Source organism: Castor canadensis, chromosome 14 (genome assembly GCF_047511655.1).
Source record: "Castor canadensis chromosome 14, mCasCan1.hap1v2, whole genome shotgun sequence".
NCBI lineage: Eukaryota > Metazoa > Chordata > Mammalia > Rodentia > Castoridae > Castor > Castor canadensis.
In genome coordinates this window covers 33,399,635-33,424,036 of record NC_133399.1, presented here as the reverse complement: position 1 = coordinate 33,424,036, position 24,402 = coordinate 33,399,635, and the positions used below count along the sequence as shown (strand labels likewise).

Here is a 24,402-nt window from a genome sequence, read left to right as displayed (position 1 = left end):
GTCCTACAGTAAAACATCTGATTATAATTAGGATCTAAAATTATAATCCATGTTAAGCCCTTATTGTGAAAATTCCCCTTTTTTTCACATAAATTTATCACATAAATTAATCACAAGTTACTGAGACAGGATTTGGAAAAATACTGGTGAACACAATTCAGTGTACTATAGCAATGATATATAGTCAGCCCATGGAAGTTGACCATCAATGGGATCAGAAAAGGACACTCAGTTTCCTGTCTCTGCCATTGTGTATCAGCGGGACCTGGTACCTACCTTTGCTACTGTGAGCTGATGAGCTGGAGAAAAACCAGTCCTAAATTGAGAACTCCTTATAGATGACTGAGTGAAGCCTTACTCTATATTCCTGTATGTTATCTGCTCTAAAGTTAATTTAATTAAAGGCTACATTTTGTTATTTTAGATTATTAATATTAGGGTTTCTTTTCTTTTTAGTGCTGATCCCATCTTTACTGGTGTCAAATATTTCACAACTATCACAATCATTGATGTTATCTTATGCCAATTTTATACATGAAAAAACTGAGTGTGGTGGATTTTCCTTTCTCAGAAGGATATGATTTGGTATATCAAGTTCCAGTAGCTATTAAACAAGTCTTGAGATGCAATATTTTGATTCACAGTAGGAGTAATTCAAAAATATTATGTCAGCCTTAACTATACAATCAGGTGGATGTTGTTTTAAAGTATGACTATTGAGTTGTGTACATATTATCCCTGCCCTGTCCACCTTCTCCAACTTTTTTGTGAGCATTCATAAATTTTGCTAATACTAGAGTCAGTGTTTCAAGTCATGTGATAAAAATAACAAAATTGTACAAAAAAACAGAAAAAAATGGCAAGTTACAATACAGGTTAAAATATACTTAATAACTACCTGACTTGGTCATTTTAGAGAAAGATGTAGTGGTTTAAGTTTCTGTTAGTATGGCTCTCAAGCAATCCTGTCACTTTGACTTATTCTAGAATACCAAAGCAAATGACATCATAAAAGAGAAGCTATTCTATTCATGAGATTACTCAGGGCTTCTTTCATGTTCCTGTTCCTGAGACTGTAGATAAATGGATTCAGCATTTGAGGGACCACAGAACACATCAGTGAAGCCATTGAAGTATTTCTGGGGGAGTAAGTAATTGCAGAGATAATATATGCCCCAAAAGCTGTCCCATAGAACAAGAAAACAACTGACAAGTGAGAAGTGCAGGTAGAAAATGCTTTGTACTTTCCTTCTGATGATGGCATTCTTAAGGCAGTGGACATGATGTGAACATAAGACAAAATGATTCCAGACAGAGGAACACCAGATAATATACTAGCAACAGAATATAAAAGCAAGTTATTGATGAAAGTATCAGAACAGGCCAGCTTAATGATCTGTGTAAGGTCACAGAAGGAGTGGGGGATTTCAAGGTCTGTGCAGAAAGACAGATTTAATAACATTAAAGTGTGCAGCAGTGCAATTACAATGCTAATGGATGAAGAGAAAAAAGTTAGCAGGATGCAGAACTGTGTATTAATAATGGACATGTACCTAAGTGGATGGCAGATGGCCACATAATGGTCAAAAGACATTGCTGCCAGGAGAAAGTTTTCCCATCCAACAAAAACCAAGACAAAGTAGACCTGGATGAAGCAGCCTGAGTAACTGATGACTTTGCTCTGTCTTTGGATGTTTGCCAGTATCTTGGGGACTGTGGTTGTACTCAAACAGATGTCATTAAAAGACAGATTGGAGAGAAAGAAGTACATGGGAGTGTGGAGACAGCAGTGAGAGCTGACAGCCAGGATGATGAGCAGGTTTCCCAGGATAGTGACCAGGTATATGGACAGGAACAAGCAGAAGAGTAAGGGTTGCAGCTCTGGATCATCTGTCAGTCCCTGAAGAAGAAATTGTGAAAAAGCTGTTTGATTTACAGCTTGCATGATGTTGACAAATCTGATAAAAAAGATGGGGCAATAGAAAATGAGATAAATGGACAGCAGCAGAAACATTTAAGAGTGTTACGAATGCAAATTCTTATTTTCCACTCCAGCCTTATTGCTGATACACTCAGAGCATGAAGACCAGAAATATATGATTTAACAAGTTCTCCATTTTTCCTCTTCTTAGTAGTTATATATTCTATTTTTGTAAATTATATATTAACTACAAATGGATTTCATTATGATACATATGCATATATTGCAATATGGTCAAATAAACCCCATCACAACTCTTTCCTGTATATGTCCCATTTTAAAAAATGAATTCATCATTCCATTTTCATATATGTATATGAAGTATTTAGGTCTTTTCTACCCTACATTCACCCTCTCTTTTTACCCCTCCTTCCACTTTTAACCACCTACTGGTCCCACCAATTTACCTTCATGTCTATTTTTTAAGTCTAGATCTGCATATGAAATAATTGCATTTTTCTTTATGTCTGAGAACCATACACACAGGCACACACATAGATCACATTTTTAATCCTTTCATCAATTGATAGACACCTAGTGTATTTCCCTCGTTTGGCAATTGTGGAGAGTGCTGCTATTAGTGTAGGTGTGCAGGTATCTGCATTGTACGCAGAGTTGTACTCCTTCAGATATATTCTAGGGAATGTAAATTAGTGTAGCCACTATGGAAATCAGTACGGTGGTTCCTCCATTTGATTTTGGCAAAAGCTATATATTAATAACCAGTACATTTAAATGCAAAAATTCCTTTGTCTCTTCTGAAATCAAATGAATATTTACAAATTTTCTTCTTCTATATTTTCTTTTATCTCTTGTCTGCCACAGTTCATTCTTCTTCTTCTGTTACTAAAACAGCAAAATTTGCTGATAGCCAATTATGTTTCATGAGTTGTGCTAAATGTCTGAAATAAAATAAAGCATAAGGAATGGATTTTCATTCAATTGTTTCAGGCCTTCAAACAAACAAAAAGATGAGAATGGCTTTATGGGATATATCCTTCCAGAACAATTGGTCACAAACTTTGTTTTGCCTCAAAATCATTGGAAATTTTTGGTGAATTCTTGCCATCTCCCCTTGTGTCCACAGGGATACTTAGGTAAGTTACGGTCAAGTACTGGATATGCAATATGCCATCAGGTCTTTGTAGGTTGGGTAAGACCTCATATATTCTAACTGTTCATTTAACTCTCTTGAACAATCTCTACTAAACTTCAGGCAAGGACAGAATTGACATTCCTTAATGATCACTTGGTTTTAATAAGGAACTTTTGTAATTTTAATATTTTTTACTGAGAAAAACCTCTAAACCTTCCTTGCTTTTCAAGGTTTTTCTACCTTTTCATATGAAATTACATTTATTATGTATATATTATCCTTCCAGGTATACAACAGCAAAGACTACAGAATGTTGCCACTAAAGTTAAAGTTCATGCTCCCCTTCGTAAATACAAGTGATCTCCTTTCACAATTTATCAGAAATGAGGCAACGTTACCTGTGATATTTCTCTCTTCCAAAGGGAAACCTTCTTTTAAGGCAATAGGTAGCAGATCATTTTTAAAAACAAATATTTAGAGAAAGAATTAAATGTGTCAATTAGTAATAAACACATGAAAGTAAAAATGATTTGCTGGTCCTCAGAAAATAGAACAAGATAAAACAGATTTATGCAGAAGAGATAATTATAAGATGATCAGCATTGTTGGTAGGTGTGTGATTGTAGAGAAGTCCTCTCACTTCAGAGAAATAGAAGTAGTTAAGACACAGATTAACATTAATTTAAATATTGGATTTACACACTCTGAATGTGATCCAGGCTTCAGCATACACATTGTTAAGGGGAAAAATTTTCAACTCTATTAGAACCTGGTTGGCCTATTTTTACTATGGAAATTGCATTATAGATGTGGTAGTTAGCTTCATTGTGGTAATCATTTTAAAAGGTATATACATGTGAAATCATTATGTTGCACTCTTTATGTATATCCAACATATATGCAATTATATTTCAGTAAATCTTGAAAAAACTGTGGCTTGATACACTATAAGAAATAAGTACAGTGTGCTTACTTTAGTAGCACATATTCTAAAATTAGAAGAGGAACAGCATGGTCCCTGCTCACGGATGATATGTAAATTTATTAAGTATTCCATAATTTAAAAAAAATAAATATATACAGCAAAAGCACTCAGAATAGAACACTGATTTGCTCATGGGACTCTTATACGCATACTTCCTGTTTTGTTTCTTATTGTCTGTCATCAATGGTTTGATGGGAGATCATTCATTACTTACAAGGTAGCAATGTGTCAGGGCAGTTGAAGAAATAAGAAATGAAGATAACATCCCTGGCATGATAAATTTTATATGGGGCAAATGTTTATGAGTTGTTCATTTAGAAAAATGAGGAGTATATACCAATAACACTAATGTTAATTTGACATGGATATATGAATAAATATACAACAGTGAAATGAATTAGACAGCAAATAACTAAGATATATAAATATAACCTCACTTCCAAAGCATCAACAAAGAGAATTTTTGTTACCTGGCTGTCTTCCAGAAGAATGGTGTTGAACATCCCTTCCAAATGTTCACAATAGAAAATGTGTTCTCATTAAATGCTCACAAGCTATCTGAGTCTTGGGCACCTTCTCAAGGAAGAGCATCTCTCTAGAAGTAGGCTCCAGTGTTGCTTGCTCACTGGGGTAGGGTTGTGGAGTGAGGTGATCACAAGCCTATTATTTTTAGACTACAAATCCCTTGTGTTCCTCAATGTCCATAGCTCCTTGTTACACAAGAAATTGTATAGTATCATGATCCCAGGAGTTTACATTCCTAGAAACAAAGAACATAGAAGAGTGGTTTCTCCCCTGACTCCAGAAGCCAAGTTTACATCATGCAATTCTTTCCCTTGATTCCTTCACCTCAATTTCTAATTCCTTGATGACATAACATGTAACATTTTCTAAATAACTTCCAGACTTCAATTTTAACCATAAACCAATGTGTATCAACCTATTTCATGTTTTAAGAAGTACTAATTCATGTTATATTTGAATATATATCACTATATATGACATACTTGATACATTGTAAGAACTTTTGTAAAACCTACATTGAATTCACTCCCTCCAGCTTATACATATTATGGGGCTCTGCATTGAAATTATGGTTCTTCAATTTAAATATTTTATTCAATTTCAAACACCTAAATTCAGCCTGTTCCCTACCCCATCTCCTTTTAACTTCTTACCTTGCTGCAATTCAAAGCCACTTTGTGTCCAGTATCCCTGAGTATATCAAATTCCATCAGTAGGTTCTCTCAAGAGGGTGTCTTCTCACAGCTCTCAGAGTTATAAGGAATGAGGTATTGTCTTGTTTTTTTCATAAACTCAACAGATTTGACTAGATGTAAAGTAACAGTTAATAGGTAGTGATGGTAATCTATTATTAGGGTTCATTTAGAGCCTTTTTATATTTAAGGAACTCAACATTTTAATATTTGAATCAGCCAGGTGCTGGTGGCTCATGCTTGTAATCATAGCTACCGAGGAATCCAAGATCAGGAGAATCATGGTTTGAAGCCAACCAAGGGAAATAGTTCAGATGACCCTATCTCAAAAAAACCCACTGGAAAAAGGAGCTGGTGCAATGAATCAAGGTTTAGGCCCTGAGTTCAAACCCAATACTGCAAAAACATAATATTATCAATTTGTTCCATAAAATATATATTGTTTCAGCATTCATTTCTGTGTGTCTTTTCATTTCTTTCTTCACCATCCTTTCATTTAAACTATGAGTAATATATAAAATACACAAAAATGATAGTCTCATAAAAAAGACTGTTTCAATGAGCCATATAGGGAACAATAATACCTAAAAATAAGGTAATCCCTTATTGAAACAAGTAGAAGATTCAATATCAGAATGCTTTGAGCACATACCAGTAGAGAATATGTTAAAAACCTGAGCCATTTAAAAGCTAAGCACTTTTCTGCATCAAGTAAATATCATAAAGCACATGAAAAAGAAAACATCCAAAAGAATAAATTTGCAGTATTTTCTTAAAATACAAAGTACTGTTATTCCCACTACATTTATAACCATTATGAGCTCAAAAACTCCTCCTGAGTAGCCTGAGTACAGGCATGAAATACTATGTCCTGCATACCTTTATTTACCTCAGACGACATGGAACAAAACATTTATTTATTTTATTTTTTTGTTCATTTATTCACATGTGCACATATTGTTTGGGTCATTTTGCCACCTTGTCCCCCTCCCCCACTTCCTTATCTCCTTCAGTTCCAGGCAGGTTCTGTTCTTCCCTTATCACTGATTTGGAACAGAACATTTAAACAGCTTTATTAACAATAGCAACACTATGGGCTGGGAACCACCACCTGGGACGAGGAGGTGCAGAAGAAACGTGGAAGTGCTTAGGATAAAGCCAAGGGCTATGCCCATGCTAAGCAAGTGTTCTGTCATGGAGATATATCACCAATCTTTTTCTATGGCTTCAAAATTATTTTGTGGAGCTTAATTCTGGAGGCTGTAGGGAAGGTAAAGCAATCCTGTTGTGCAGGAAAGAAACATCTCTGCTGCCCACAGGCCCGTGAAGGCTATAGTCAAAACAGTTTAAGAAAAGAGGACCCAGGATGGCAACTAGGATGCAGAAGCAGACAGCATGAGCACTGTAAATCAAAAATATTCCTGAGATGCTGGAACTACACTTCGTGGAAATAGAGCACCAAGAAGAATCAAACCTTCAATACCCTGAACGACTAGCTCTTGGAAAGCTTCTCCATGCCATGTTACACTGAGAAAACAGGAGGGCTCCCACACCACCAGACACTGGCTCCAAAACTGCTTGGGAGACATTAGGCAGACCAACAGGTGAGCACCAAGTGTCATGTGGTATTCCTCTCAGCCATGCCTGCGAAAAACCAGCATAGCCCTCTAGGCAGACTAACCACAAGCCCTGCAAAAAACAAAACAAAACAAAGCAAAACAAAATCTGAACAATAAAAAAGGAACTGAAAACTAACACACAGCAGAGGGGGAAGAATGCTGTAAGTGCACTGGGGCAGAGGGAAGGACAAGGAGATGATCTTCATGTGAACTTTCAGGAAATAAAGGCTAGAAAGGCAGAAGGGCCAAGAGCAAGCCAGCGGTAAGCCTCTGCCTGAAATAGGGCAGGTAGCAGTCCAAAAAGATCATCTCCTGAGCCAGTGAGCAACATCCAAAGTCAAACAACGCTGCAAAATTGAAAAATGCTCAGCAAACCATCAGAACATGCTGACAGCAGGGGACCAGCTGATGGATCACTGAACTTGCCCCAGAGAAAGGGTGTGAGGCAAAGAAACAAACCCCCAGTAAACCAACACAGCAAAAACCCAGCTCCAAAGCAGTATGGTTACAACGCCTCCTTCATTGTTCTCTGCCTTTCCAGTTTGGTATATTTTATAAAATCACATGAAATTACATTTAGAGCCTGCCCAGATAAGGAAAAGATCTTCCTTTAAAAATTCCTTTGTTCCTTAAAGTTAACATTCAACCATTTGTCACATAAATTAATCAAAGTTAATAAGACAGGATCTTCATATTTTTTGAGATCCATAGTTCAATACATCTGGTTGATCTGTGGAAAACTTATTTATCAAGTCACCTAAAAGTGGGTACTCTGTTGCGTCTACCAGCATGTCTAAGTCTGATAGATGCATTCGTTTCTATCAACTTGGGATGTGAATAAGACACAATGTTTGGTTAAGGTCACTTCATGGGAATTTGAATGAATTAGTTTTTCTCTCTGTTTCAGTACATTCTTTACCTCTGAAGTTCTTGAATTGAAAGGGAACTTTTTTCTTGCTTGAGCATTTTAATTTAATCTTTTCTTTCTTATTAAGAAAGAAGACATCTTCACTGATGTGTTTCAAACATGTCATGACCATCTCAAATCTTTGATATAATCTATATCAATTTTATTGATAGTAATGCTGAATATTGATGGTGTTTATTCATAACATAGACTGACAATAAAAGGTCTTAGTAATTGCTTCAAAAGGTAATAGTATCCATTTCTTATCCATACAAAAGGATTGACACTAGGGTGTAGAAGTTAATCTCCAGGTATTACTAGAAATGTTATTTAAAAATTTTCTGCTCTGACCTCATTCATTAGTTATCTTATCAAAGTGCACCACAAAGACACTTGCTGAAATCACAACTACTGCTTTGGGTTCTTCCTCTGACAAAGCTAAATAGCTAAATTGCATTCAGAGAATGGAAATCACAGGCCTAGACATAAAGGAATACCACATTGAAGCTGAGCTGAAATGTTCCCTCTCATTATGTTATCTTATTGTTTTGGGAGAATTTAGTTATAGAACATTTGGCCATTCATTAAACTCAATTAACTCTAGAAATACAAGTTCAATTAAAATGATACATCATTGTAAAGAGGTGTCCTACCAATTATTTTCCTACAGACCTCTTTCATGTCCCTGTTCCTCAGGCTGTAGATAAAGGGATTCTGTACTTGAGGGACAAAAGAATACATCACTGAAGACACTGCAGACTTCCTGGGTGAGCCAGAAATAGCAGATGTAATATATACTCCAAAAGCTGTCCGATAGAATAAGGAGACAATTGACAGATAAGAACCACAGGTAGAAAAGGCTTTATACATTCCTAATGATGAAGGCATTCTCAAGCTAGAGGAACCAATGTGACTATAAGAGAGCATGATTCCAGAAAGTGGAGCACCACCAAACAGACAAGCTGCAACATATAAAGGATGCTGTCACTGAGGATATCACAACAGGTGAACCTGATGATCACAGAAGAAGGGGATTTTCAGGTCTCCCACAGAGTGAAAGTCACAACAGCATCAGGCTATGGAGCAGAGCATCCACAGTAGTAAGGGACAATGAGACCATAATCAGCAAGACACAGAGAGAGACAGGGATTCATGATGACTGTGTATTTAACTGGATGAGAGATGGCCACATAAGTGAAGTGATAAGCCATCACTTCTAGGAGGCAATTTTCCATGCCACCAAAACTAAGACAAACCAGACCTGGGCAATGCATCCTGTGTAAGTGATGTCTTGTCCCTCTGCTTGGAAGTTCACTACCATCTTTGGGATTGTGCTTGAATTTAAAGTAAAGGAAAGATTGGAGAGAAAGAAGTACACAGAGGTGTGGAAGTGAGCATCCAAGCAGATGGCCAGAATAGTGAGCAAGTTTCCCAGAATAGTGATAAGATGCATGGATAGAAATAATCTGATGATAAACAGCTGCAGTTCTGGATCATCTTTCAGTCCCAGAAGAAGGAATTGTGAAATAGCTGTTTTGTTTCTAGCTTCCATACGGTGGATGAATCTAATGGAAATAATATGATTAAAATATTTATAATAACATTAGATAAACAGTAACAGTATAACATGGGTATGTGTAAGAAAACCACCATGATCTTTAGAATTTTTTCTCCAGAACTGTCAGGTAGTAATTTTTTATTAAAATATCCAGGTTATGGTATATATTTATAGAATCTGTGGCAACCTGTATATGCACAAAATCCCATTCCAAACCTTAGCACAAGAGTACAAGTAAATATCCAAAGTATTTTTTGAACATCATCACATTTGAGACAGGGCTCACTTCTCCAAAAGAAATGGACCACCTCTTGTGGAGAGGTTGTAATCAACATCCTGAGAACTGGATGCATAGCACTGCAGAATTTATTAGAATATCAGGAGAATAAGAGATAGTTGATAGGCGAAGCATTGAAGACTATTTATTCATCATCTAATGGATCTCTTCTTCTCACTTTTCCTCCAGGATGAAATTTGCGTTCATCCTCAATTGTGCATACTTACCTAAGGATTTCTTTCCCAGTTTGACTTTAAGAAGAATGATGTTGAATATCCTACCTGAATAAGGAAAATGAAGACCTGTCCTCTGGAAGTGCAGATGGACTAAATGAATCAAGGGTCACAAATGATCATTTCTTGAAAGAAAAACAAGTATTTCCTCTTGACTGTGGCAGTGCCATTGAGTGAGGTGACACATAGATTCCTATTGTCAGCATTGATCTCCTGGGTGGTCAATATCCAAAGGTCCTCATTAGATCCGTTATTTTACTCTCCTTCTAATCCTAGGATACACATCTTAAAGACCAAGACTATGGAGGTGAAAAATTCAGGATGGCTGAATTCCTGTTCCCTGAGGCCAGGTATACAAATTTAATTTTTTTTCCATTATTTATGACAATTTTCATTTCACAAACCTTGCACAGCAGACACAACAGTTGTATAAAAAATCGTTATTAATTTCAAGTAAAGCATCCATTTTGTGATATCTGAAGATATCTGAATAAGAGGCCTGGCTCTTATTTTAGTGTGAAAATATGTCTTATTTATGTGGGTATAATGATAGAAAATATCCTCTTTTTGTATGTTAATTGTACAAAATAGTGGGTTTTATTATGAAATACCATGCATGCATATAAGGTACTTTGAATATTTCACCCCATCACAACTTCTTGTCCTTCTCCTCCTCCTGGTATTTTCCTTACTCTTCTCAAATATTTCTCCTTCTGGATCTATGTATGGTTAAAGAAATCTAAATTCCAAAAATGAAAGAAAATGTGTAATATCTGAATTTCTGAATCTTATTTCAAAAAGACAAACTATTTGTCTTGTTTTACTTAATGTGATTGTCTTTCATGTTGTAGAGGATGATTAAGAGATAAGTGACTTGGACAATGACAAGGAGGAGGATGAGGAGAACATGGAGATCTTCCTGTCTGCAGAGCCACCATAGGCCACCTGGATGTGAATTCATACACTGTACATGACCAAGTGTCTGCAAGCTGGAGTGCCAGACAGCAGAGCACTCCAGATCTCAAAGTGTGTCCCAATAATAGTGAAGTTGGAGGAAAATACAGACCCTCAAAATATCCCTATCAAAATTCATTAGATACCTGCCAGACAAGAGCTATGAAAAGTGGGGATATAAATCAGTTCTTCATCACCTGCTGAGTCAGAGCATTCTCCTTAATGCAGCTCAGACCCCATTTCTATGCTTGCTTTTATGTGTAAACATTAAACTGTTGAACATTCAAAACAACAGGAATAATAGATAAAATGTACAAAGACTTCAATGAGCTAAGAAAAGAGGTCAATTTTCCATGTATGTCAAATAAAATAGCAAAATGAAGAAACACTATGTATTTTTATGACAAAAATAGTAAAAAATTATATGTGAGTGGCCTAAAGCCAAGGTGCTTGATGAATTTATAAGCAAGGAAGTACTTTTTGTTTCAAGGTAATGAGTACCAAAATTTGTTGGAAGACTGGTATGGATAGACCTCAGGAAAATCAGAAAAAAAAGAATTGAGGGCAGTGAGTACATAGATCTTCTTGGAGGAGTATTGTTGAAATGGAGAAAAGAATGAGACTCTAACTTGAGAAGAAAAAAATGCATAACAATTTTTCTTCCTTCCTTCTTTCCATTCTTTATTCTTTTCTGGAGGTTGAACCAAGAGCCTTGTGATTGCTAGACAAATGCTTTACCAAATGAGATTTGTCCTTAGCTATTTTTATCTTGTTGTTGAGACAGGGTTTCATTAACTTTGCCCAGGCTGTCATCAAACTTGTTATCATCCTGACTTCATTGCATCAGTAGCAGAAAATATATGCATGAACTATCATTACTATCTTCATTATTAAAAGTAATTCATAGCCATTGGACATTATCTGGATACAATCTGTTCAAACGAGAAGAAATGATGATACAGAGGAAGAGGACAGACTTACCAGTGTTATGTACAAAAATGTCAAGATGAAAAGGTAATTTCAGGACATTTGGCTAAGTCCTATGCTCTATGTCATTTCACATGGTCAGTAAAATTTGGATGCCAAATAGAGAAAACTTTAGAAAACTGAAAGGAAATTCCAAGTTCTTTCCTTCCATAATCACTATCAGGATGCCAGAAATATGAGTAGATTAAGGGGCACAGAGTATATGCGTTCTATTATTGTATTTCAATTTATTCATGGACAGGGGCCCAAGCCCCCACTACTCATCCACAGAGGGGAGTCTACCCATTCCAACATCTGGAGTTGGACTTTACTGAGATCCACCCAAGCAAAACTTATCAGTACCTTCTGGTGGTGGTCTGCACTTCTACAGGCTGGGTGGAAGCATACCTCACCAACATGGTAAAGGCTGCAGAGGTATCAAGAACGATAGACAACGAAATCATTCCCTGGTTTGGGGTACCTAGCAGCATCAGGTCAGACAATGGGCCTGTTTTTGTCAGTCAGGTAATCAAAGGAATATCTCATGCAGTTGGCTTGACCTGGGACTTGCATACCTGGCATCACCCCCCAGTCATCAGGCTGAATGGAGAGGATGAGCAGAACTATTAAAACAGCATTGGCAAAACAGTGTCAAGAAACAGGGCTTCCCTGGCCAGATGTATTGCCCTTGGCCCTGTTCAAGATCATATGCATGCCCAGAAAATACGGCCTCTCTCCTTTTGAAGTCCTATATGGACGGTCGCCACCACTAATATCTGGGCAGGCTGGAGACCTTTGAGAGTATGGATAAATTGGCCTCCACAAATTCCTAAGAAGCTTAGTACATGCTTCTAGGGAGATTGTTCGACAACTAGGACATCCAGAGCCGGCCTCCATGACCCTGGAGCCTTTATACCCATGCAGCCTGGGAGACTGGGTTTGGGTCAAAATCCCAGTTAGAGGGGGTCTAGACCCCCTATGGGAGGGACCTTATCACGTTATTCTAAACACTCCTTCAACCCTTAAGGTTGCAGGACTAAAACTGTGGATCCATCACACAAATGCTAAGCCAGCAGAAGATCCAGGCCAGGGGTGGAGCTCTCGAGCCAATCCGGACAAGCTATTAAAACAGACCTTGACCTGAGGAAGCTCCGATGAGGTGTCAGACAGACCTACTGATCCTACTGACAATTTTATTATAATGACTGACTCACAAGTGAGGCCCCCAGGCCCTACTGGTTTCCTCAATAAGCTAGTATGGGAGGTCAGACCCTTAGAAGGACAAGAAGGAACAACATTAATTAACCACAACACTTGTGCCTTGTCAGTCCCTTGTGTTGTCACCTTTAGGTAGTGCCTAGGCTCAGAAGTCAGAGCAATAGCTCACGTAGGGCCACCACCCTGGTGTGCTCTGGCCAATTCAAAGATCACTTATCCAATGTGTATGGCCGAATACCATGGACCTGGAATGACTGTGGGGGCCCTTATGGTCCTTTTTAAAACACTGGTCATGTGTTGATTTTGCCTCCTCTGTAGCTTAGGAGGGGCCCCAACCAAAGGCCAGAGTGTCAGTATTCAGAGGCTATCCTCCAGCAACCACAACAAAGAGGAGCGAGCCAGGGAACAAGGCAAAGGAAAAGAAGACCATTTCCAGTTAACAATAGATGAACCCCAATGGTGGGGAGCTAGGGTCTTTGGACTGGGATGGTTCCTTGAATATAATTGGGAAAGTATAGCAGTCTTAAAGACCATTAGACTTGATATTAAAACAGCAAATCACTCTCTCCCAATCAGTAAAGCCAACTCTCTGGACCCCTGGGCACAGGGGCAGATACTCCCCACCTCCTTGGATGAGACTAATCAGCCCCTGTTACACCCTGACACCCCTCTCATTAAGATAATGACCCTAGCAAACAGCAGCCATCAACTAATACAGCAAGCAGACCCTAAACTAGGTGAAGACTGTTGGATTTGTCTGAGGGCCAGAGAAGTGTCATATGCCAGTGTGGGCCTGACTAACATATCAGAAATGCATAGGCTAGGCATGGACAACTCTACTCAGCCTGACAGTACCTGCCTCACAGGCCCGGCTGTCCAAATAATTGGAGAAACTAAATGCTCTGGAAAAGGGAAATGCTGTGCTGATTTGGTAAAAGGAGCCAAGGCACCCAACAGAACTTACTTTGCCTGCCAGAGCAGGATCCATACCTGTTATTTAGGGGGGGACTGTGCCTTAGTTTTCCTAGTCCAGGACCTGGACATACTTCCTGGGACTGAAGTTGCTCAGTACCTGAACCAGCAGTCTGACATTCAGACCTGCTTCTGATGGGATCCCATCCTCCTCCCAGTACTTCTGAGAGTCACCCTGCCAGGAGCAAAGGCTACAAGGGTACTGCAATTGGTCTCCAACAAGACCAGCATAGCCAGCTATCTTCACTTCTCAATTCATGCTTGCTTCTTAAGTTGTATGATCCAATTTCAAGGAATTAAAGGATCTCTAACTCAAGAAATGTATGTCATTCCTTCTGGCCTGAGAAACTTTACAGTATTACCTTCCTCTATCTGCAGGGCTCAACATATGTGAAACAAGAAATGGGAGAAATAACATGCTTAGAGACAGAATCATTTTCTCAAAGAATGACTCTAGGCTATTTGTGTGGAGGATTCTTTTGTATTCTCCTTTTATTCTCTCTAATACCAAACAGAGGGATATAAAAATTAGTTATGAGGGTGGTGTAAGCATTTTATTGGAAGTCCTTGATCCACAGTATATGTTTGAGATGAAGGTTGAGTTGTGAGGGTCTATATTACCATGAAATGTTTCCATTTCAGAGGAAATGAATGTATTATAGGATGAAGAAAATTACTCATGACTAACTTGTGACTCAAAGTGGAATTTTTCAACATCTGTTATCCTCTTAGGAGCACAAACAGGGTCATGAAAAAGCAAAGGTATTAAGAAGTAAGATAGTAAGGTCTCCAGAGAAAATGAATATATAGTTTCAATTATGTTAGACTAGAAAATTAAAATTGAGGAAGTTGTAATGGTTATGTTTCTCAGAGTAATAATTAACAAAATGATGTTAAATGAAGTCTCACTCCTAAATTTTCTGTCCCTTTCACTCTCTTCCTCCTCAATCCAAAGGGACATTGAATCACACATGAGCCAATGTGGGTCTTCAGGTGTTTATCTAGATCCATGTCCACCTCATTTCCCTTTAGTCCCTCCTGCCCAGTCCTCCACAAAGCTACTCATTCCCCTTCCTTTGTACTTACTGTATGGAGGAGGAAGCATTTAATTCTGATGAAATGTATATACTCAGGGACATAGAAAAATAGAATAGTTGTATAGCTGCCATATTTCATGCCTGCAAGTGCATATACTCAGAAGGCAACCAAAGGACCAAGAATGATTTGTTTTTCATTCTATGGTTCATTTTAGGGAAAGTGATGAAATAAAAAAATATTGACATTGAAGTCAATGGGAAAATCTGTTCTTCAGATGTATTAATTGGAGTAATTTGAATGTCGATATTTACATGAAAACATGCTAAAAGCAAACTGTCAAAATATTATAGATAACAGTAAATTGTTCTTATATAATTAAAAGTATAGTGAAATCATTATTTACAAATTAACTGTAAGAAATATTGCTATGCCTGGATTACACAAACAAAAATAACTTAGTTTTCTTGTAGAAACAGAACTGATGGATTTCCATGTAATGGTGAGACCATCAGGATTCACTGATTGTAGCTAAAAGTAATGTTTGCATCTTAGATATTGGTTATCCTATGTGCTGAAATTCCACCAATGGCACTAGCCACTGTCTCTGAATTTCCTGTACCATGAGAATAGTAAGTTATGCTACATTTCAAAGAAATGTTACCAAGCAATTCAATAAGTTTGTAGTTTCTTTTTCATTCAACTTACAAATAAGAAGATATTTGCCTCTTTCCCTAATGCCAATACTTCCTATATTTGTTACAGTTTTCCTTCATTGGTATCACTGTCCTTTGGAGTCTGATGTTCCTTTGTTATGGGAGGCAGGGCATCCTGTGCATTATAGGGGTCACAGGAAAAATCTTTGTACTCTACCCACTGGATATCAATGAAATCTTCTCTTGTTGTGACATGAAAATGGCAGCAAATATTGCCTAATATTTCCATGAGGATGAATGCGCCCTAATTAAAAACCACTTGTCTAATTCATTTTTGTTTTCTCAGGAATATTACTCAATGTGTTATTTCTTGTTTCTTTTTTAGCTTTACTCTCAAGAGAAACTTGTATTATACTCTTAAACTTGTATTATACTCTTATCCTTAACATTCAAAGAATATCAAATTTCTCTCATCTATATTTGTGGTGCTGCATGTCAAAACTATAGACTATATATGCAGAGCAAGTACTCTAACTCTGAGAAATATCCCCAGGACTGAATAAGTCTCATAATGAACTAAATTCTTGTCTTGTGTTCCAATCAGCTCTTCATTTACTTCTCAATTTCTATTATTGTTTCTTTTCAAATTTGAAAAAACAATGTAATAACAAGCTTTTCATTTCTTCATAATCCTTTCACTATTTAACATATTTCAATATGACCTCTACTTTCCAGCCTTCATGGATACAGAACTGTCAGAGTTGTCAGTGATTTTAGATAATTAGATGATAATTAGATTGCCTAATATATATTTTGTAACTTTGATTTGTTTCCTTAGAAATTTTCTACGACTACTCCATTCTACAAATAATACTCTTCTTACCTGGTGCCAGTGGATCACACCTATAATCTTAGATACTTGAGAGATGGAGATCAGGAGAATCACAATTTGAGTTCAGTCTGAGCAAAAAGTTTGTGAGACCCCATCGCCATAATTAGCTAGATGCTGTAGTGTGTATCTGTCATCCAAGCAATGAAGGAGGCTGAGATCAGGAGTGTTGTCATTTCAGGCCAGTCCCCCCAAATAAAAAGTTCCTGTGACCCTATATCAACAGAAAAGCAGGGAATGGTGGTGTGTGACTGTCATCCCACTACTGCAGGAAGCATAAATAGGAGGATCATGGTCTAGGAGGGCTCAGACAAAAAGAATACCCTATCTCAAAAATAATTAGACAAAAACAGTTGGAGGCATGGATCAAGTGTAAAGCACCTCCTTTGTAACCATGCTCTTCCCATGTCTTTTGTAATCACCATCCTATGGTTATTATTGCACTTTTGGGGGTTATTCACTTTCATGCTATGTGACAAAGATTTCTTCCAAAGTTTGATATCCTCAAGTCTTGGTTCAGTCCTTTATTCCTCACTTCATTCTGTGCCTTCTACACACATCTCTTCATTAAGAATACCCACAACTCGGGTTATAACTGAATTAACTCAAGAAATAGGTATGTCAGTTTGAAGTGGTACTTTGATCTCTGCCCATTAAAAATGTCATAAACTTCAAGCCAAACTAGATTAGAAGGAACATTGGACTGAAAGGCTCAACATATCAAATGGCCACAAATACATAATGGCAATTAACATGTGTACATCAAACTTTTGTGTATTAAATTTCATGAAATGTACACCACCAGACAAAAAGGGACAGATATGTCCAGATAGAGTAATGTTAAGAGGGTTCAACACCACACACATAGCAACAGATAAGTCATCCAGACTAGACATCAACAAAGAAATTTCAGAAGGTCCAATACATGGCTTACTCATATAATCTCAGCTAATTAAGGAGGCAGAAATCAGAAGGACTGTGCTTAAAGGCCATCCCAGGCAAGTACTGAGAAGTACTGAATGTCAGTGAGTCTCAGCATGGTAGTACCTGCCTGTAATCCCAGAAGTTGAGAGCCATAAGTAGAGGATCATCACCAAAGGCTGACCTTGGGAAAAAGCATAGGACACTCTGAAAAAGTGCAAAAAGTGCTTAAGTTGAGACTTCTGTTGTGGAGCCCTGACTTCAAGCCCCACTACAAAAAAAAGATTTTTCAGAATTAAACCACACAATTGATCAAATGGAATTAACATATATCTACAAAATATTCTATCTAACAGTTGTAGAATACACAATTTTCTCAGCAGACCATGGAATTTTTTCCAAAACAGACCATATTTAGCCCATAAAACATGTCTTAACACATACAAAAAACCAAAATTATTTTAATAGGGCAAAATTAAATAAAATCAGAAATCAGTAACAACTGAAAATAAAGGAGCATATAAACACATAGAGAATGAACAACATATTTTGAATGATTTTTGGGTCCTTGAAGAAATCCAGACTAAAATTAAAAATTCCTAGAATTAAATGAAAATGAAAACATAATTTACTGTACACTTTTGGATTCAGCAAAGGGAATTGTACATGGGCAGTTTGTAGTTATATATGTTTGCACCTTAAAAAAGAGAAATGCGGGCCAGTAGTGGTGGCTCTGCGTGCCTGTTACTGCAGCTACTTGGAGTCAGACATCAAGATGCTCATGGTTTGAGATCAGCCCTCATCTCAACAAATAAGTCAAGTGGTGGTGACAAAAGCTTGTTTTCCCAGCTACTTTGGGAAATTAGATTGGAGGATGAAGTCTGAGGTCATTCTGGACAAAAAAATCCTGAGAGATATATCAAATAAATAAACTAATGACACATTGCATAGTCTTTGTAAAACTAAAATGAACCAAACAAAAAATGAGTAGATATGAAGGAATCATAAAAATGAGGGGGAAATTAAAGAAATGTAGACTAAAAGAACAATACAAAGAATCAATAAAACAAAGTATTGCTTTGCTAGGTAAATAAAATATTGATAAAACTTATGCAAACTAATCAAAAGAATGAGAGAAAACCCAAATCAATAAAATAAGAGGTAAAATGGTAATTTTAAAGCCAATAACAATGAAATTAAAATTATAAGTAGGGAATAGTTTAAAAAAACTAATATTCCAACAAATTGAAAACCTTGAAGAATTTTCTGAATTTCTACATATATATGACCTATCATAACTGAACCAAGAGAATATGAAGAACTCAAACAGATCTGAAATAAGACTAAAGTAATAACAAAGAGTATCTCAACAAGAAAAGCCCAGGACCACATAGATTCATTGCAGAACTCTACAACACTATAAAAGAATTATTGACAATTTTCCTCAAACAATTCCATTAAATGGAAAGAGAAGGAATACCAAAATTACTGTCTGAAACCAGTATCAATGCAACAACAGAACAAGAAAAGATCAAAACAGCAATCTTAAAAAGATCCTTATAGACAAATCTCCTTAATGAACACAGACATAAAAATACTTTATGATATAGTAGCAAAGGAAATCCAACAACACATTAAAAATATCATACACCATGATCAAGTTGGGTTTATTCCAGGAATGCAACTATTGCTCAACATAGTTAAATCAGTAACTGTAATTCAGAACATAAAAAAATCAGTGGAAAATCACACAATAAACTCAATATAGGACAAATTACCCTGTGTCAAAATTCCACATGCCTTCTTGATAAAAGCCCTGAATTAAATAGAAATGGAACCATTGCTTAATATCACATTATCTATACATAACAAATCTATAGCCAACATTATACATAAGATGAAAATCTGGAAGCATTTCCTATATGAAATGAGATAAGGTTGTCCTCTATTTCCACATTATTTGAAAGATCCTGAATCTAGACTTGAAAACTTAGTATGACCCATGATAGCAGGATAAAAATGAGCAAACAAAAAAGAGTAACTTTTGTATAAGTACAAACATGTCGAGAAGGAATTCAGGAAAAATACCTTTTACTTGGACAACCCACCAAGAACATTGATGTCCTTAACAAAGTAGGCTAAAGACTGCTACAATGTAAACTACAAAACTTGGAAGAAAGAAAGTGAAAAAGAAACTAGAAGATTGAAAGACTTCCCACATTCATGGTTTGACAGAATTAACATTTTGAAAATTGTTATGCAACTGATTTGATCTACAGATTCAATGCAATCATCATCAATATTCAAATGATATTCTTGACAGAAATGGAAAAGGCATTCAAAAATTTAAATAGAATCCCAAAAGACCCTAAGGATCCCAGGCAATCCTGACCAGAAAGAACAATGCTTAGAGGTATCACAGTTCCTGACTGAAAGTGCTATCATAGAAAAGAGCATGTTACTGACTTGAAATAGACAGGTAGATGAATTGAACAGAAAAGAGGAACAAGATATAAAATCATGCAGTTACAGCCATCTAAGTCTACACAATGCTGCCCAAACATACCTTAGAGAAAAGACAACCTCAAGTAAATGTTGCTGAAAGAAGTGGTTATCTACATGTAGAAGAATGAAAGTAAATCCCTTCCTCTGACTCTGCATAAAACACATTTTAAAATGGATCAAATAACAATCTATGACATGATACACAGAAATTGTTTGGGAAAATACTTTAAAATGTAGACATCCACAATAACTTTCTGAAAAAGACCCCAATACTTCAGCACAAATTGCAAATATGCTTGTATCAATTAAAAAAATCTTCTTCACAAAAAAAGGAAACAATTACCTTAGGAAAGAGACAGACTACCGGGAACAGAAAAATCCATATCACCTATTCATCTGACAAGAATTTACTATCCAGAATATGTAAGTCATTCAGAAATGAGTGGCTGTAAAATAGCACATAATTTTCCCGCTCCTTATTTAAAGATGATTTTCTGGTTCTGCAATTGAACATGAACTTGCAATTTCTGCTTATAACATTACAAATACCACAGATTTGTTTACTACTCAAAAGTTAAAGACAATGTTTAGAACATTATGAATGTCACAGATTTGTTTCCTACTTGAAAGTTAAAGAAAATGTTGAATATTGTTTCATCTTCTTTTTAATCAACTTCCTCTTCTCGTTTTACCCCCTCACTTTTATGACTATTCTGAAAACTGCTGAGATGCAAGTATAGGGTGGAAAAGAAGTTCTATATACTACTCAAGATTTACGAAGATGTGCCAAGAGCTCTAAACAAAAGCCTGGAGCTATTTTACTCAAATTTGTTTCTGCAAAATTCACTCCAAGCTTTATATATACACATCTTACTTCCCAACTCTGGCTTTCTCTGTATTTTACTGGATCTAAAACTATTAAAAGAGATTAAATATTTTTGAGACCTAATTACTGGGTACTCTTTAAGTGATTAGAAAATCTTAGTGGTGAATTTCATTATGTAGTGACAGGAATTAAGAACAAGTATTCAACTATATAAGTATACTTGTAAGAAACTGAGAAGAATTATTGAAACAGCAACAGAACAAATAATCTAATCAGTAAATGGACAAGTAATTTTAACAGGCAGTTTTCAAAGAAATGTATACAAATAGGCAATTTATACATGAAAATTGTTTGCCCATTCTTTATCCATAAACTAATGCTAATCAAAACTACACTGAGATTCAGTCTTACCACAGTTAGAATGTTATAATCAACAAACCAAAAAAGAAATATTGTGTCATTGTGGATACAGGTAAGCCCTTGGACATTGTTGGGGGAGAATGTAAATTGTACAGACCCCATGTAAATAAGAATGGTGGGTCCTCAAAAAGCCAAGAGTAGAACTAATATATGATCCTTCTGTACTACTCCTGGGCATATATGCAAAGGAATAAAAGCCTACAATAAAGATGCCTATGACCCATGCTTATTTTGGCACTATTCACAACAGCCAGGTCATAGAGTGTACGTAACTGCCCATCAACAAATGAATGAACAAAGAAAATACTGTATATATACATACTGGTTTATAATTTGGTCATAAAACAGAATGAAAGTAATGCATTCCTTGAGTGTGCTGTGGAGCAGACCCAGTTATGCACATGTGTCTTTTAGTAATGACATAAAACACCAATGAATACCTTTCTTTTTAGAACATTACATCCATGGTACCACAAAGGCCAACCTTTTGTGTACCAAAATGCATGAACCACTGAAGTATCAATTCAACCATTCACTCATCCAACAAATAACTTTGTTCTCCTTTGTAAACCCCAAGTTGCCCTAACTCACTCTTAGAGCTCACAGATAGCCTTTGTCTTGTCTCTGTTCATACATAATCTGCAAGTAGTTGGTTCCACCTAGCTGTCTCTGCTAAACACAATTCTGATCAGGTGATAACCTTGCTCAAAGTGGCTTATCAGCCTTACAACTATTCTTTTCATGTACTTTCTAGATTCTAAAGCACCTGACAAGGACTCTAGTAATCAACCTCTCTTTACCCCTGTATTCTTATCTTTTATAGTCATTTCATATCTTGCTTTATGTTGTAGTTGGGCATGTCACATAAGCAGATAAACACATTTATGTTTATCCACAAATCATGTAATTTATTGAATAACAATAATTTCAAGAGCCACATCAATTTTATTGCATGCAATTCACTAAGTTCTCCTAATTGCACTTGGAGTCACAGACATGGACAATCACAGGTTCTTTTATTCTAATCTTAATTACTAACATTAATGTTCAGATCACACATTTCACTTCACACTGTTAGATGTAATATATTTTAATATACAATATACTGGTATTATATGCATTCGCACAAACAAAAAGGTTAAAGTAGGGTAAAGTGGGCAGAAGAGAATAAAGATAAAAGTGGTCATACTGAATACAAATAAGCGACCTAATACAGATACAAGGAACAGCCCGTATGCAGGATAAAATAATAGATTTTACAATTTTATGCACCACTGGCATATGGATGTTCATGATTCTAAATTATGACATGCAAGTCAGGGTGGCGGAAGTTTCAAGTATCACTTTTAATTTGGTTGTGTGTCATGGGGAGCAGAAATCACATATGATCAGGAGTCAGGGCACAGAGATGGATGTACTTTGCTGTGGCAATTTTCCTGGACAAGGCTTATGACAGGTGTCAGGGTGACAGGTCAGTGTGACGTCCATATTTCAGTCTTTGGTGCTCCTTCTTTTATAGTCTTAGGTGAGGGGATTCCATCCAGTAGGATTTATAAGCTCATGTTTCTGTGGATTCTGAAATAATGTGATATATTCACAGGATTAAGTGTATATTGACACAAAAGCAGTTTATGTGTTTGCAGCTGATGGTATGACAGCAGGTAGTATTTTGGTTTTTATATGTATAAAAAATGCAGAGCCATTCTACCTTGAAACTTATATTAGAATAGAGTAACTGAGCTCAATTTTTTTGTTTTATGAAATGAAATAAGTCAGGGCCATGCATTTTCTGGAAGCTGCTATCCTATAAAACATAGGTTAACCTATAGCAGTCTCAATCCATCCTTTGATTCTTAACAGCAGGAGCCTAATATCTCCAGTAAGAGATTTTTTGTGTTTTATTATTCATATGTACATACAAGGCTTGGGTCATTTCTCCCCCCTGCCCCACCCCCTCACTTACCACCCACTCCGCCCCCTCCCTCTCCCCCCACCCCCTCAATACCCAGCATAAACTATTTTGCCCTTATCTCTAATTCTGTTGAAGAGAGAGTATAGGCAATAATAGGAAGGAACAAGTGTTTCTGGTTGAGATAAGGATAGCTATACAGGGAGTTGACTCATATTAATTTCCTGTACTTGTGTGTTGCCTTCTAGGTTAATTCTTTTTGATCTAACCTTTTCTCTAGGTCCTGGTCCCCTTTTCCTATTGGCCTCAGTTGCTTTTAAGGTATCTGCTTTAGTTTCTCTGCATTAAGGGCAACAAATTCTAGCTAATTTTTTAGGTGTCTTACCTATCCTCACCCTTCCCTTGTGTGCTCTCGCTTTTATCATGTGCTCAAAGTCCAATCCCATTATTGTGTTTGCCCTTGATCTAATGTCCGCATATGAGGGAGAACATAATGATTTTTGGTCTTTTGGGCCAGGCTAACCTCACTCAGAATGATGTTCTCCAATTCCATCCATTTACCTGCAAATGATAACATTTCATTCTTCTTCATGGCTGCATAAAATGCCATTGTGTATAGATACCACATTTTCTTAATCCATTCCTCAGTGGTGGGGCATCTTGGCTGTTTCCATAACTTGGCTATTGTGAAGAGTGCCACAATAAACATGGGTGTGCAGGTGCCTCTGGAGTAACCAGTGTCACAGTCTTTTGGGTATATCCCCAAGTGTGGTATTGCTGGATCAAATGGTAGATTAATGTTTAGAGTTTTAAGTAGCCTCCAAATTTTTTCCAGAGTGGTTGTACTAGTTTACATTCCCACCAACAGTGTAAGAGTGTTCCTTTTTCCCCGCATCCTTGCCAAGACCTGTTGTTGGTGGTGTTGCTAATGATGGCTATTCTAACAGGGTTGAGGTGGAATCTTAGTGTGGATTTAATTTGCATTTCCTTTATTGCTAGAGATGGTGAGCATTTTTTCATGTGTTTTTTGGCCATTTGAATTTCTTCTTTTGAGAAAGTTCTGTTTAGTTCACTTGCCCATTTCTTTATTGGTTCATTAGTTTTGGGAGAATTTAGTTTTTTAAGTTCCCTATATATTCTGGTTATCAGTCCTTTGATGTGTAGCTGGCAAATATTTTCTTCCACTCTGTGGGTATTCTCTTAAGTTTAGAGACCACTTCTTTTGATGAACAGAAGCTTTTTAGTTTTATGAGGTCCC

General features: G+C 36.7%; 1 protein-coding gene and 1 pseudogene across 1 annotated transcript; one reads left to right on the top strand and one right to left on the bottom strand.

The window, feature by feature from the left end:
* Nucleotides 1–1,006: 1,006 nt before the first annotated feature.
* Nucleotides 1,007–1,945, bottom strand: LOC109679980 (olfactory receptor 7G2-like). The gene has a single exon (XM_020155010.2). The coding sequence runs from the start codon at nt 1,943–1,945 to the stop codon at nt 1,007–1,009; it is 939 nt and encodes a 312-aa protein (XP_020010599.2).
* Nucleotides 1,946–4,042: 2,097 nt separating this feature from the next.
* LOC141417072 (U6 spliceosomal RNA) lies at nt 4,043–4,140 on the top strand (annotated as a pseudogene).
* The last annotated feature ends 20,262 nt before the right edge of the window (nt 4,141–24,402 follow it).

What these genes read in the sequence shown, in the direction of transcription:
- LOC109679980 (XM_020155010.2), bottom strand. Translation starts at nt 1,945, where the DNA reads ATGCAAGCTGTAAATCAAACAGCTTTTTCACAATTTCTTCTTCAGGGA.